Raw genomic sequence first — 15,387 nt, forward strand, 5'->3', positions numbered from 1 at the left:
GCCATGCAAGTCATAAAAAGATTTGAATAAATGCCATGGACTATGTGTCAAGCCATGACTTGATTCCCATAAATGCCATGTCTTGCACGACAAGAATGAGATAAATTCATGGCACGCTGTTGTGTCGGCAGCGGCAGGCAAGCGGGGGGCCCCGACGGGCGAACGCGCGGCTAGCGCCGGCGCAGTGAAGGAGACACGGAGCTAACTGCTCCCGATGAAAACCGGAACGAAGACTCCGCCGACCCGCGGCTGTTTATTACTTATAAAGGCTTCACACACTAGATGACACCTCCCGATTGGTCCAAGCTTGTCACATGACAGAAGGGGGGTGCGCCATCTAGCTAAACAACTACAAAACATACGTGTACGATGACACAGAGATCTGACAGGGGGCGACACTATACTACATCATCCCCCCCTGGAAACAAAGCGAGCATACAGTGAAACGCGCACACAAGACGCGCACTTAAGTCCAAAGGCAATTTCAGTTCATTCCCCCCCACGTTCGCACACGCGCACCAGTCGCACACAAAGCACGCACTTAAGTCCACAACAATTTCAGTCCGTCCCTGCCCAAGTTCACATACACGTGCACCAGTCTTGGGCACCAAAACACAGGCAGTCACTCAGTCTGACAAGGAACGCGGCACAACACTCACTGCACCGCAACAAGGAGCACATTTTATACCTGTGTTAACGAAACATGTGGACTGTCTCCTAAATGTCAGAACAAGGCCCCTAGCCGTGGCATTTCGAAGACGGAAATACGCTCTACACTACATAAACAAAATCATCGAGCCACGGAGGCCGTTTTCTGTCACGATGAGGACGCGTGCGTACCTCAGAAGAACTTTGGGGGTTGCGACGCGTATCGGTCGACTTTAAAGACCTAGTCGTCCCACTATTATTTACCTCCCCCTGGTTGGAAAACTGAATGTGGTTGTCGCTCAAAGCTGGAGAGGGTTGCCCAGGAAGCTCCTCTCGACGTCCCAACAAGTCCTGGGAGGCTACCAATTCCCCAACGGAATCAGAGACGACTGCTGACTGTGTAGACTCGGAAGTGATACAGTCAGACGCACAACTTAACTGAAGCTTATGACTATGAGAAGACGCTGTCACTACAGACAAGTCATCGGAATGACTATTCAAGTTTGAATACGAGTACAAAAAGTCCCTATTACTTGTACACAACGTACTACCTGCTGGATCCTTCACTACGGTTAACTTAGACACATGCCACGTTTGCCCATCACTAAGTACAAAAAAGGATGGTCCTACCTGGGCCTTAACTGTACGAGGTTTACTGTACTTAAAAATTCCTTTCCTGTTAAATCTTATTCTGACGGTGTCTCCCACCTTGATACGAGTTGCCTGAGCACCTCTACGTTTGTCTACGTACTGTTTAGTCCGCCACTGTTTCTGCAAGACCCTTTCTTGAACTTGAGACACAAGACTGTCCTGTTCCCGTAGATCTACACAGAGCCGCATGGTTCCATCCTTCTTGCGCACCACCACGAGTGGAGACACCCACTCAGTAGCCTCGACGCGCTCGATGACGTCGCAGTCCTCGAGACGTCGCAATTTATGTGTGACCTGGTCACGGAGGGCCAGGGGTAGTCGGCGCAACTTTGAAGATACTGGTTTCGCATCTTGCTGCCGATGAATTCGGTGCACAAAGTTGTTGGCGAGGCCCAACTCGTCACTGGAAAGGTGATCAAAACCCGGAGGCACACCTGTGGGGCTCTGTACTGAAGGAAGCGATGGTAGACGACATGTCAGCGACGTACCGTCGATCTGTATGCCCAAGCGTTGGATGGCGTCTAAACCCAGCAGTGATGTTCCTGTAGTCGTTACGTGGAACGTGACGGAGCATGACCTTTGGAAAAACTGGACAGTGGCTTGAAACAGGCCTTGAATGTCGATGCATTGCTTGGAGAAATTTTTCAAGTCCACTGTTTGTGACAGTCTGTGCTGTCGACCAAAGTGCTTTCCAAAATCTTCGGCCGTCATCATTGAGACAGACGCTCCCGTATCCACCGGCAGTCGCATGGAGACGCTGTTCACTACGACCGGAACTTGTAAATCATTTTTAGCTTCCAAAGTGCTCACCGTCAAGACAGACGCGGACGGCTGCCCTGCGGAAGTTGAAGACAGCGTCTCTGCGGAAGAGACGTGTTGGACAGTACGGGTTTTTCGGCATACTGATGCAAAATGACCCAACGTGTGGCAGGCGTTGCACCGCCGGTTCCTTGCGGGGCAATTCCTGTACGTTGCAACATGCTTCGTACTGCCACACCGGTCGCATGAACTATGCTCGAAATTAGGGTCCTTCGCATCCTGTGCTTCATTGCGGGTCCCGGAGGAGCCTCGCGGAAAATGTCGATCATCTGGGCGGCCTCTTGGAAGACGGCGGCCATCTTGGCGGCTCCTCGGAAGAAGTCTGCCATCTTCATGGCCTCCTGCACTACGTCGGCCATCTTGGCGGCTCCCCGGAAGAAGTCGGCCATCGTCATGGCCTCCCGGACTACGTCGGCCATCTTGGCTCGTCGATGGAGCGCCAAGTTGAGCTGCCTCAATTCTTTGTATTTTCTCCGAGTCGAACGCGCGGTTCGCTCGATGTAGGGCTTCTAACGAGCGTCCAATTTCTTCTGCCTTGTCCAAGGTCAGGGTTTCGCCATGAGCCAGCAACTTTTCGCGAACGCTGACGTTCGCTACCCCATGTATGATTTGGTCTCGGACGCGCTCGCCATAGGTTGTGCCGAAGTTGCACTGTACCGCCTTCTCCTTCAATGCGGTCACGAATTCCAGGAATCCTTCTCCGTCGAACTGCTTCCGACTGGTGAATTCGTGCCGTTCCGCCAGGACATTTGTTGACGCGGCGAACAGCCGGTCAAGCCGCTCCAAGAGTCTCGGAAACTCTGACGCTGGCGGGACCGCATCACTTGACGTTGACGCTGCGCCGGTTGACTGCCTTGCTGCTTCGCTTGAAGCTGACGCTGCGCTGGTTAACTGCCTTGCTGCTTCCTGCTCCTCGTCTGCAAAGTACTTCCGTTGTCCCTCACGCCCGAGAGCGCTGACGAGCGCGGACGCTCGTCGCGCGTCTGTCCAGTCGCCACCGCCGGCCGCTTCGAGGTGGGCCTGAAAAATTTTTTTCCATCGATGCCATGGAATTAACGGTGGCCCGGGCAATTCCAGAAAAACGGGAAGGTTCGCCGTGAAAGACGCCATGCCCGGTAGCGTGCAGGAGACAGTGCAGAAAACAAGCCGGAGCTCGCAGCAGGAATGGGGCAAGGAAGAACAAAGGGGCGAGAAGGCCTAGGCTCGGAAGCCTCGCGACGCCAAGTGCGTCGGCGGCGTTTGCCTGCCGTGCGGACACGGGAAGGGTCGCTTCACTTACGAAGCTCGTTGGTTTCCCGGGGCTTCGGTCGGAACCGCTGCGGGAATCCCATCCTCGTCGCCAAAAGATGTTGTGTCGGCAGCGGCAGGCAAGCGGGGGGCCCCGACGGGCGAACGCGCGGCTAGCGCCGGCGCAGTGAAGGAGACACGGAGCTAACTGCTCCCGATGAAAACCGGAACGAAGACTCCGCCGACCCGCGGCTGTTTATTACTTATAAAGGCTTCACACACTAGATGACACCTCCCGATTGGTCCAAGCTTGTCACATGACAGAAGGGGGGTGCGCCATCTAGCTAAACAACTACAAAACATACGTGTACGATGACACAGAGATCTGACAGGGGGCGACACTATACTACACACGCATGCGTAGCATGAAATTACTGTGACAAGAACTTATGCCGACCCAGTGGACCAAGTTGTATGCTAACTTGGGCCATCAGACATATGCTCGTGTTTATGATGCCATGATGGCCATTGCATTGTCATGCCAGCCTCGTAACCTGACTCGCCTGTGATTCTCACGTGCTATCCTTGCTTGAGCTTGTGGCATGCATAAGATCCCAGCATCTTGGCAGCCGAATACCGAAAAGCAATTTTTCTACGGGCAATGATTTGTGAGCACTGGAGAGCCACGCGCTGTGTCCTCGTTCCTCCCAGCACTCTCACCACATATGGTCCTTCTCTCTGTTACCAGGCCGCTTAACCAAACATTGAGGCATGCTCTTTCCTGGTGTACATAGTCTCCGACTACGCCAATGCTGCATCGAATTCCACTGTGGCAGCGTCGTCACGGCTTGGCCAAGGCGAGCAGCTGCACTGTGCCACTCGTCTGAATGGCTACAAATGAAAGCGAGCTTCAGTTCCGCCGTCAAGTCACCCATTTGTCTCCTCTAGGCGATACCACGTGCTGCGATCAGTGAGCATTTAACTGCTGCGCTTCTTACCCATCTCGCACCTCCATGCCACTCGTTCACATCAATTCGATTGTTCATAGCAATCATGCAATCATTCTTATCATCATTGTCTTGCTGCTGTCATCACTCCCATGCTCTTGCGCTAATTCTGGTTCACTGTACTCCCGTCACACACAACTACTGGATTTATGTAAACACCTTGGTCAACCTGGCAACGCTTTGCGAAACCCTAAACACTGCTGCATAGCCAGCTGCCTGCAATATGCTTCACAGAATGTCGAATCCCACAGTGCGTGGGATATATACAATTTTTTTCCAGTTTGGATGCTCAAAAACGTACATTTTTGCCAAGCTTTCTGTAACCATGTATTTCAAGCGTTACGTTTTGCATGGAGGCTGTCCTATATCTGAAACTAGGTTTTTTTACACAGAGACTGAAGGTTTGTTGCAGTTTACCTTTAATGCAAGCATTTATAGACGCATCGGTCAAGTAAAAGGGCAATACTGAATATTCTTTTGGCCTGTAGGGAAACTGTCCTTTAATGAAACAGCCACATGTGTGAAAGTGACAGTGGCAATAAAAGTACATTCTTAAAAAGTTTCTAATTGGCTAGCACGCCGTGCAGTTGGATAACCGTGCAGTGGAGCTGGTGGAGCCCAGGTAGGGTGCCTCGATACCTGCGGCGCTGGCATCGAGGCACCCTAGCCCCAGGTAGTGTCCCTGTATATGCTCCCACAGGGCTCCCTGCGGGAGCATATACAAGAACACTAGCCCCAGGGTGAAAGCGACGCCGTCTGTCGGACCAAATGTGAGGCTGCTGCACGCCTAGTGGGTGGCCCGGTGCTGATGGAGGATACATCACTGTGCTTCAATGCCCTGGGCGGCCTACCCAGACCCTACGTCAAGTGGTTCCTCGACAAGATCGGCTCCAAGGGACTCCATCGCATGCTGGCGGTTGGTGGCGGCATCAGTCTATATGTTGTGTGTGTGTTTCGTTCACATATAATAAAAGTTGCCGAACATAACGAGAAGCTGATAGCCACTATGCCCATTGAAGTGGTAGTCCCAATCTTCTAAAAAGAAATTATCGTAGCTAGGTGGACTACATAAATTGTCATAAAAGGAAAAAAATAGTCATCCACGTCACTCTAGCACAACGCTACAAACAAAACGTATAAAGAAAGCTTTGCACTTAACCCTTTATTGACGAGTGCTGGCAACATACCAAGAAAATGTTATTTTCTTGCTGAGTTTTGGTATTGAGTAGGAAGATTTTGGCTAAAGTTGTCGGCCAACACTGAATGTCAGGCAGCAACTATAATTTGTTGGCTTAGAGCAGGAATATAGGACGAAAAATAAGTTTACCATGCTACTCGCTTCCTTCTGAATGTACAGTCGGAAGAGACAGACCGATGCTAGATATCCTGTTGCAGTGGTGTCAGACACGTGATATGAAGTGCACCTATGGTTCACATGCGAGCTGTCTGTACCAATTCTGAATGGAGCCCACGTCCAGGTTTTTGCCTGACGTTTCCACCCTACTGCTGCAAAAATTTCCGCGAACCCGCCATAGTTGCTTAGTGGCTATGGTGTTGCGCTTAGCCACTGGATGTTTGAGCTGTGAAGGATAGCCAGCCTCTCAGTATCAAGGGGTCGCGGGTTTGCAAACATCGAGGGTGTGCTCTTTTGTAGGTTCCACACCCAATCCTGAGCTTATTGCTTAACAGCAAATGCGATGAGCGACGACTGGTACAGGGTCAAATGCCTCCGTGTGCAGAAACTTGATGCGCTATAATAAGGCACAGGTTGGTGAAAACAGACAACTAGCAGAAATAATTTAGTTTTCCAAAGCTAAGATGAGCCAAAGAAGATGAAGGTGCACTGCCACATGCGGACTATGTCATGATTTTAAACATTTTCTTTGATTAAAGCCACTGACAGCCAACTGACGCAATCATCTCCTGCCTGTGCGATCTTGCTAGCTTCTACCTTGTTCCTGGTTAAGCTTAGGCCAAGTTGCCCGGACATTTATATCCGAGAGTGGTCTGCCGTCCATGTAGCCAAAAGAAGCTCACAGACCAGAGCGCTGAGTGTGGAAGTGGCAGAGAAGGCGCTCTTTACTGTCTCGTCAGCCACGGAAAATTGCACGCTGCCCTGCTAGCCATTTTTAGGGAGTTGTATATGCGACGCCCAGCAATTTGCAACACAGCTACATTGTTTGGCGATGGTAGAGTCCAGGTGACAGAGAGGGTGGTTATGGAAATGAATACACGCTATTTTCAGCAGCAATTTAGGAATTAATGAATGCCGTCAGTTATTAAGAAAAAACTGGCTGGGGTTCAACGTGTCTCTAACCTATTTATACGAGTGAAAGATCTCTTAAGCATGGTTAGACGCAGCTCTTCAATGCTTCTTCCCAGCGAGCTATACGGGCAGGGCGCTCAGAGTTAGCCGGTTGCCTGTGGCGAAGTGTTGCAAAGCTTGTACCGGCGCATTCTCCATCGTCACTTCAGCGCTACTCTCGCCTAGTCACGTGGTACATAGCGGCGAGGTTCGAGAGAGCGTAGCTGCAACGCCTCTCCGCAGCGGATCACGTGACGTGACAGCTGGAGGTGAAACGCGTGCCGAGATTGACCTTGGGAGTTTTACCTCGAGTAGTAGAGCTTTCGCTCTAAAAGGAGGAGCAAACATCGGTGGAAGCACGTCTTAGCACTGGGAAAGGAGCGGGGGACAAAAACAGGAAAAGATAGAGTCCAGGCGGCAGGCCAAGTTCGAGTTTGGGGTTGAGAGAATATAAGCGAGACTTGGCGAAACCCGTTGAATTCAAGTGTAGATGTGTGATGTGGCCGGCAAATTATTGGAGTCACCTCCCTGCATGCGTCCTTCGAAGTGGAATAGGCGCCTGCCTTTCTTGGTAATAAATGTTTTCTGAATACCGATACTGGCAATTATTCATTGGTCAAACCTAGTCGCGTATTCCTTAGTTAGAAGCTCTGTGGATTATAACTGCGCTGTCGCGACAACTTAGAACCATACTTTGACTCCTGGGGTTACGGTGGCCATAATCGTGACTCGCGATTGCGGGAATATTATAAACATGGGCTTACTGCACAAGTCAAAGACCAGGCAGTTTAGAATAGAGTTTATTGCCTTAAATACGCTCAACGCAAGCACCTTTGCAGCACGTTAAGGTGCACGTCCCTCCAACACAAAGTTTAATCTATGCGAACGCAAACATAGGAACGCGTTAGAATACAGAGTGCCGTCTTCGACATCATGCCAAACAAATCCAAGTCAACACAATCTATTAGCAACCATGCTGTAATTTCTTTGCAAGGAGGTTATATACGAAGTGTCTGTAACGTTGTAGTGCACTTTTGACAGGTCACAGGAAATCAAACAAGATAGAAATGTGAAATCTTCACCAAATAAAAAGAAAACTCTCCTAGTTTCATACCTGTTGAGTGCCGTTTGATGTGGCCTCCGTTTATTGCCCTGCACACATCTCAACAATATTCAATTTCTTCCCCCACACGGTAAAGGACGTCTGGTGTAACAGAGTGAATAACGTCTGTGGTTCTGTATTTTAAATGACTAATGTCTGACACGTTCACAGTACACATGCTGCTTCTTCACATAACCCCATAAATAAAAGTATAATGGCGTCAGAAACCGGGGATCGAGGTGGCCATGGCTTGACAGAACCCCTGCCTATCCACCGCTGGGGCAATGCTCGGCTGTGTCATCACCTATGTGCGCACACCCTTGTACATCACACTACGGAAACTTCGGGCTGTTTACCCGATAATTGACGTGACAGTTAATCGGACACCTTGCATAAACACTGAATACACCGCCCGTCCGTAAACGTTTGACTAAACGGTGCTACCACTATTTCATGTTTTGTGAGCGCTGTCACATGGTTGTGGTCATGTGGAAGAACTGCACTGAATATTTCCTATCTGCTGCAGGTATTTCCAAAAATGCATTCACGCAACTGAAGGCCTTGCTTAAGTCGCAATATTATATTACCGTATTTACGCGAATACAAGGGGAGATTTATTTCAACGTTTCTGGCCTCATAACGCGCCTGGCAGCTTCTTCGGCTTCCTAACACAAATTCAACGCAGAATCTTTTTTCTTTTTATTGTCATCTGCTCTCCGTGCTGTGCCATGCTCTCCAGGCCCGCTGCCACTTCGCCTCAAGCGAGAGAGGTGAGTTGCCACTGTGTATTTTGCGCTGTTTTTCTTCGTTGGATTAATAACTCAATTATCGGTCACGACGAATAAATCGTAACCTTCAGTAAGACGATAGGCGCTGTTGTGCAGGTGCGTTAAGCGAGTGCTCTTCGAAGTCAGGTGTTGCATCACCACGCAATCCTTGTGAGGCTTTGCTGTGTCAGATTATGTCACGGATATTTCTGAATTGATGTTTGTCCATTAACCTTGCTGGATGTTACGAGCTACGACGACGTTCTCGTCGACAGTGATAAATACGTCAGCCCTCACTCTTTCACTTTATTTTGCGACGGCACTTCGCACTAACGATAGGTAAAGCCCTGCGGCCACCTGCTTTTTAGCGTTCATTCCTGTTTTTATAATAATAATTACTGTTTATATCGTAAGTTTTACGAATATATTTTTTTTCTTTGGCGCTTTGTTTTGTCGATCGGCAGCCGAGGGTGTACCTGGCCTGGTGGCCAGTAAATGTGACGTAATACCGCGAGCAGCTTCGTCCATAGCATGCTAACGGACGACGACACAGAGACAGCATGCTCAATTCTTGTGTCGTGACTTTTGCGTTAAGGTGCAAAACCAATATATCCATGTATATGTCTTAATACTTAGGCACATCTCGATTTGCAGCCAGCTGTTACGGCAGCCCATGAGTGCGGATAGCAAAGTCGCTAGGGAAATAATTGGGGACACCTTAACTAAGTCGATAGGTCAAAACCAAAAGCCGTCCACCACGGCATCTCTCCTAGACGCTGGGCGATGTTCGGACGTTAAGAATGTGTGCCGACTGAAGAAATGCTGCGAGACTGCCACGGAGTGCTTCTGAGGGTTACCCTAGCTTGTTTAATCCGTAGCATCAAAAAGGAGAAAGGAAAAGAAAAAGAAAAGAACCGCATCAAAAGCCCAGAATCAGTCATGGCAGGTCGCGACTATCTTAGGATGATAAGTTATTTCCAGACGACGAGCGGCTACGCTTTATCAAGAACACTAACGCCGGCGGGACGATCTTTGGGGTGAAGGTAAGCGCGCAGGGATAGGTTTCATTTCTTTTATTTTTGTTTTGATCGCGTCATCACTACGTCCCCGCAGGAAGTTTGAAAAGTTTAACGTCACTACGCCACGTGGTGGCACTCCCGCGAACTAAACCCTGATTTAGGACAACATTCATTTGGGCTAGGTGATGCACACTTGAACTAGGAAGAAACAGCGCCAACTAAGACGATCACGAGAGCACGAGAGGGAGAACGACACAGGACATCCATGGCGCTTGTCCTGTGTCGTTCCGCCAACTAAGACGATCACGAGAGAGAGAGAGAACGACACAGGACAAGCGCCATGGATGTCCTGTGTCGTTCTCCCTCTCGTGCTCTCGTGATCGTCTTAGTTGGCGCTGTTCCCTCCTAATTCAAGTATGCACCATCTAGCCCAAATGAATGTTATCCTGAACCATGTTTCGAAAACGCAGGGCCCTTTTTTATGTCACAGCATATCGTTGCAGCGGTGGCGTAGAGGTAGAACATCCGCCTCGCGTGCAAGAGGTCCGTGGTTCGAATCCCGGTGCCGCGCAATTTTCCACCTAAAAAAAGAAATCCGCGTGTTGATAAAATTGCACAAGCAGTCCTGGAGAGCGGCCTGATCCCGGTAACCAGAACCGGTAACGCACTCCCTCACCAAAGCAGGATTGGCCACCCTGGTGCAGTAACTTGGCCATAACCTCCTATATGAATACAACAATCAAACCCCGGCCCCTCAGTCCCCAGCAGCTGCGAAACAACTGACCACGGCGGTGGTCAGACCTGCGAGGCAGCGGAGGGCGCTAAGACTCCCTGGTTCCGGACAGGCCAGCATTAGAATCTGAACCTGGCAACGTCTAACGTTAGAACGTTATCTAGTGAGGTGAGTCTAGCAGTGCTATTGGAGGAATAAGAGGGCAGTAAAAGGGATATAATAGGGCTCAGTGAAGTTAGGAGGACAAAAGAAGCATATACAGTGCTAAAAGGCGGGCACGTCCTGTGCTACCGGGGCCTAGCGGAGAGACGAGAACTAGGAGCTGGATTTCTGATTAATTAGCAAATAGCTGGTAACATACAGGAACTCTATAGCGTTAACGAGAGGGTGGCAGGTCTTGTTGTGAAACTTAATAAGAAATACAAAATGAAGGTCGTACAGGTCTGCGCCCCTACATCCAGTCATGCGGACCAGAAAGTCGAAAGCCTTTATGAAGACGTGGATTCGGCGATGGGTAAAGTCAAAACAAAATACACTATACTGACTTTCCCCCGTTTCTGGACGACGATTGGTCTCCCTGCCGTTGCCCTTGGAAACGCGCGGATCTTGAGTTTTGCTTGTGTTTTTCTTTTTCGTCCGCGCCATTTCCCTCCTGAGCACGGCTGGCTCGGCGCTTTAGTTCGGCGTAGCGAACGTTATACGCTGTGTTTCCTGCTCTATGTGCTAGCGCTATGCCGGGCTGTTGCGCATATAACTGCAGCAAGAAGATTAAGGTGAATTAGGCTTGATAAAGGAGGATTAAGACCAATTAGGATGGATTAGGGTAGATAAAGGTGGATTAGGGACCATGGAGCTGGATTAGGTTTGATAGAGGTGGATTAGGGTGCATTAAGGTAGATTGGGACTATTAAGCAGAATTAAGTTTAATTAAGGTGCATGAATAAGGATTAAGGTGGAAGAAGGAGAATTAAGGTGGATTATGATGGGATAGGGTTGATAAAGGAGGATTAAGACCGTATAGGGTAGGCTAAGGTGCATTAGGGGCGATGTAGGTTGATTAGGTTGTAATAAGGTGGATTGGGAGTATTAAACAGGATTAAGGTGGATGAAAGAGCATTAAGGTGGATTAGGGTGGACTAAGGTGAATTAGGGTTCATTGAGTATTAAGACCGATTAGTCTACCATAATCCTTCTAATGCAGATTAATCCACCGAATCCACATTCATCGACCTTAATTCACTTTCATCCACCATAATCCACAAAAGTCCTCCTTAATGCACCCTAATTCCCCTTCATCGACCTTAATCTACTCTAACCCTTCTTAATGCACTTTAATCCTCCTTAATAAACCCTAATGCTTCCTCATTCACATTAATCCACCCTAATCTAATATAATCGTCCATAATTCACCTTAATCCACCCGAATCCACATTCATCTACCTTAGTCCACCCTAATCCCCCTTCATTCACTTTAATTCACCCTAGCCCACCATAATCCTCCTTAATATAATAGTAATCTCTATTTTTCTCTGTCCACATAATACAGAATAATGCACCTTAATCCTTCGTAATCCACCCTAATCCACTATAATCGTCCTTAATGCACCTCAACGCACCTTCATCCACCCTAATCCACCTTCATCGACCTCATTCCAACCTAGTCCTCCTTTATGTACCTTAATCCACTTCATTCACCCTAATACACCTTCATCGACTTTAATCTACCTTAATCCTCCGTAATACACCGGAATTCATCTTAATCCAATCACTAACCAATCATCACCTTGCTAATCAATAATCATCTCTTATACGCGGCTGCACATGCTTCGGTTCGCTTCCCGCCTTCCTTTCGTCACGTGATACTTTCTGTAGCTCACAACGGGACCTTGAAACACAGGTCTAAGGCTCTCGCTTAATAAGCCACACACAAAGGGATGTGTCACAAGCAATACTAGATCAGACGCACGAAGTAAAGCATCTGATCATGTGGCAGAAAAATTGTCTGGAGTATAGAAATCGCCTCAAAGCTCCATTTACATCCGTGTACCCCATTCATACGGCTTTAAGAAAAAACCAACCTCCTCATAAACATTGCCTCCAGCATTATCGGTGCTGTTATTAGCATTTCTCAAAATTTTCAACCTCACTGGGGCGTGCAACTGGCCCAAAATAACACACCTCCATAGAATCCTGCGGCCCGTCCGCGGGAGCCCAGGAGCAAAAGCGCGCCGTGCGCAGCCGGCGGGCGAGGAGAATCGAGGAGGAAAGTGCCGTGAGGAGGAGAGTGTCGCTAATTTTAAATTATCAAGGGGCTTTAGGCAAAACTGGTTGCCGCGGGGGAACTCGCAAGGGGCGAGGAGGAGGCGAGGAGGTCGCGCGGCAGCGGCAGAGTTCAAAGAGTGTCGCTACTTTCAAATTATCAAGGGACTTTAGCCATCCCGTCCACGCATCCCGTCCCGACGTGGGAGCGGCCTTCAGTGGCTCCTCCTTCGTTAGGGGTTTCGGAGTCATTCCTCAGGTCCCAAATAACGTTCATTGCCTGCCTGCTTGTCGGCTTGCGAGAGCACCACGCTAGGAGGAGGAGGAAAAACTTTATTTGCTCTAATTGGTTAGAAATTAGCGGTGGCAGATGCGGTCGGCCGTCTTCACGGTCTTCTTCCCCATCTGCGCAGGGTCGACGCCCCTATTCCAGGGCACCACTGAGGGTGGCTACTCGGCGAGCGTGCCTTACTAGTCCATGCTGGACTTTCGGGTCGCTGCTGGCGAGCATCCTCTCCCACTGCTCCGCACTCGGGTCTTTTATTTGAAAGAATTGTTGATTCTGAACGCATTCCCATGTAATGTGATATATGGTGGGCTTGGCGCCCCACCAGGGGCAAATGTCTCTATACTGGGTGGGAAACATCTTGCTTAGTGTGTTTAGGTTTGGATACGTTCCTGTTTGCAGCCTCCTCCAAGAGGTTGCTTCATGCCGATTTAGGCTGTTGTGGGGTGGAGGGTATTTGATTCGGACCCCCTTATAGTAATTCAAAATGTCTGAGTAGCTTGGGTTGACTGGTATGGGTTCCTCAGGGTCGGTGCTTGTGGCCGCTCGGTTTGTGTGCTCTCGAGCTGCCTTGTCCGCCCTTAGGTTCCCTTCGATTCCGGCGTGTCCCGGTACCCAGAAAATTGTATGCCTGACTTTGTTGTTAGCCCTGCAGGAGCGGAGGATGTGAAGCGCTCTGCGTCCTATTCTGCCGTTCATGTAATTCCGACACGTAGTTTGAGAGTCAGTGAGTATTGTTAAAGACCTTTCGGATCGGTAGCCCTCCACTGCCGCTAGAGCTGCGGCTATTTCCTCAGCTTCCGTTACCGAGCAGTCCTTCATTGACGCGCTGCTGATCTCTTTGTAGTCCTGGCTTATTACTATCGCAGCTGTCTTTACTATGTTTGTGCCTCTTTGCTTGGCGTATACTGCAGCATCTGTGTATACTGTTGTGTTTTTTGTGGCCAGGTACTTTTCGACGTATTTCGCCCTTGCGTCCCTTCGCGCCGTGTGGAGGTTTGGGTCCATGTTTTTGGGTAGGGGGCTAACAGTGTATGTTTTCCGATATTCATCAGGAATCCCCTCCGTTCTTTGGGTTTCTTTGATTGATTCCGCGAAGCCTAGCCTTATTAGCAGTTCCCTTCCCGTTTTGGTCTGCTGGAGTCTCATGAGCTGTGCGATATTTTGGGCTTCTTTTCGTTCTTCGAAGGTGTTGCTTAAACCAAGTAACAGATTCAGCTGCTATCGGTTCATCATACGCGCCCTTTAAAGCGGGGTTTCGTGTGCACGAAGAAGTATATGCAGTACAAGGCGCGAGCCAATCACAGGCCTCCCCTCCCTCCGGAGGAGGGAAAGGGTGTAATCGGGCGTTCGCTCGCCTCGCGCCCACCGTTTCCCGAGTTCAGGCTCGGCAGTGATATGGGGGGGGGGGGCGCCTTTGGTTCGTTCTACCGAAGAGCAGGCTACGTTCAAGGAACGGCAACGGGAACAGGCCGCGCGTCGTGCATTCGACCGAAGAACAGGCGGCGTTTGATGTACGCCACCAGAAACTCGCCCGAGAAAGGGCTTAACATCCACGTGCCGACTTCGCCGTGAGGGAGCGCAAAGCCGAGGCGTTCCGACCACGAAGAGTCTCGCATCCCAAGCTTCGCTTGCACCCCTCTTCACAGTAGTGGGTGGGCGGTCATTCTTTTTAACCGCCCTTTTTGAAAATGTTGTACGAAACATTTTTCCATAATCATTGTTCTTACTATTGTGCTTAGCAACACTTTGGGTCACAGGTGTGACAAGGGTAGTTCAAGGGCTCGTTACAGCTACCTGAGTACACAGGGGTACCATGTGAGCATGGGATACCATTAGCATAGGGTACCATGCCAGACCTCCCGCGCGAAGACGTGAAGATTGTAATGCGGCCACGCGGCGGGCTTGAAATGAGCGATATGGCCCGGATCGAAATCAGCCGAGCCATGACTGGGGCGGCCCAAGTCGATGCAATTGCGGCAAGAGAAGATATTGTTACGGGAAGGAAGAAGCGTGCGTCTTTATACAGATGGCTTTTAATGGTGGAGCCAGCAAGCGTAGAGCAGCGATAATGCTACACTCTTCTTCGTCGTCTCCAAGGCCACCATCATCGTCCTCCTTTTCCCACATTTCCGACTGTGACATCACCCCCGTCGGAAAAAGCACCTTATTGGTGCGGCTCTTCGGTCTCAGAAAGGTAGGGTTTGAGGCGGCTGACGTGGATGATGTCAGAGAGAGGTGAAGGCACCGTGGCATCCAGCAGAGACACTTCATATGTGACAGGGGTCACCTGGCGAAGGATGCGGTAAGGGCCATAGTACCGCGAGAGGAATTTGTCCGAAAGACCAACACGCCGGGTTGGATACCAAACCAGCACAAGAGCACCTGGTTTGTAGTGCACGTCGCGATGGCGCTGGTCGTAACGGCACTTCTGGCGTGTCTGTGAAGCAGAAAGACGAATGCGGGCAATCTGGCGTGCTTGGGTCGCTGTGGTTATGACATCCCAAGTGTACTCTGTCGGCGAGTCGAGCGTGGTCGAGAGGAGTGTCTCGAAAGGCAAAGTT

The 15,387-nt window shown here is 49.8% G+C and overlaps 1 protein-coding gene across 1 annotated transcript; it reads right to left on the reverse strand.

The window, feature by feature from the left end:
• Positions 1 to 215: 215 nt before the first annotated feature.
• Positions 216 to 3,599, reverse strand: LOC140219805 (uncharacterized). Its single transcript, XM_072289702.1, has 2 exons — positions 3,398 to 3,599; positions 216 to 3,138 (listed from the first exon to the last, which is right to left on the reverse strand). Exon 2 carries the CDS (start codon positions 2,047 to 2,049, stop codon positions 772 to 774), a length of 1,278 nt encoding a protein of 425 aa, XP_072145803.1. The 5' UTR covers positions 2,050 to 3,138; positions 3,398 to 3,599; the 3' UTR covers positions 216 to 771.
• Between the last annotated feature and the right edge of the window lie 11,788 nt (positions 3,600 to 15,387).

This window comes from Dermacentor andersoni, chromosome 8 (assembly GCF_023375885.2).
Source record: "Dermacentor andersoni chromosome 8, qqDerAnde1_hic_scaffold, whole genome shotgun sequence".
NCBI classification, from domain to species: domain Eukaryota; kingdom Metazoa; phylum Arthropoda; class Arachnida; order Ixodida; family Ixodidae; genus Dermacentor; species Dermacentor andersoni.

Excerpts from the sequence above, each read along its gene's own strand:
- LOC140219805 (XM_072289702.1), bottom strand. The coding sequence starts at position 2,049 with ATGCGACTGCCGGTGGATACGGGAGCGTCTGTCTCAATGATGACGGCC.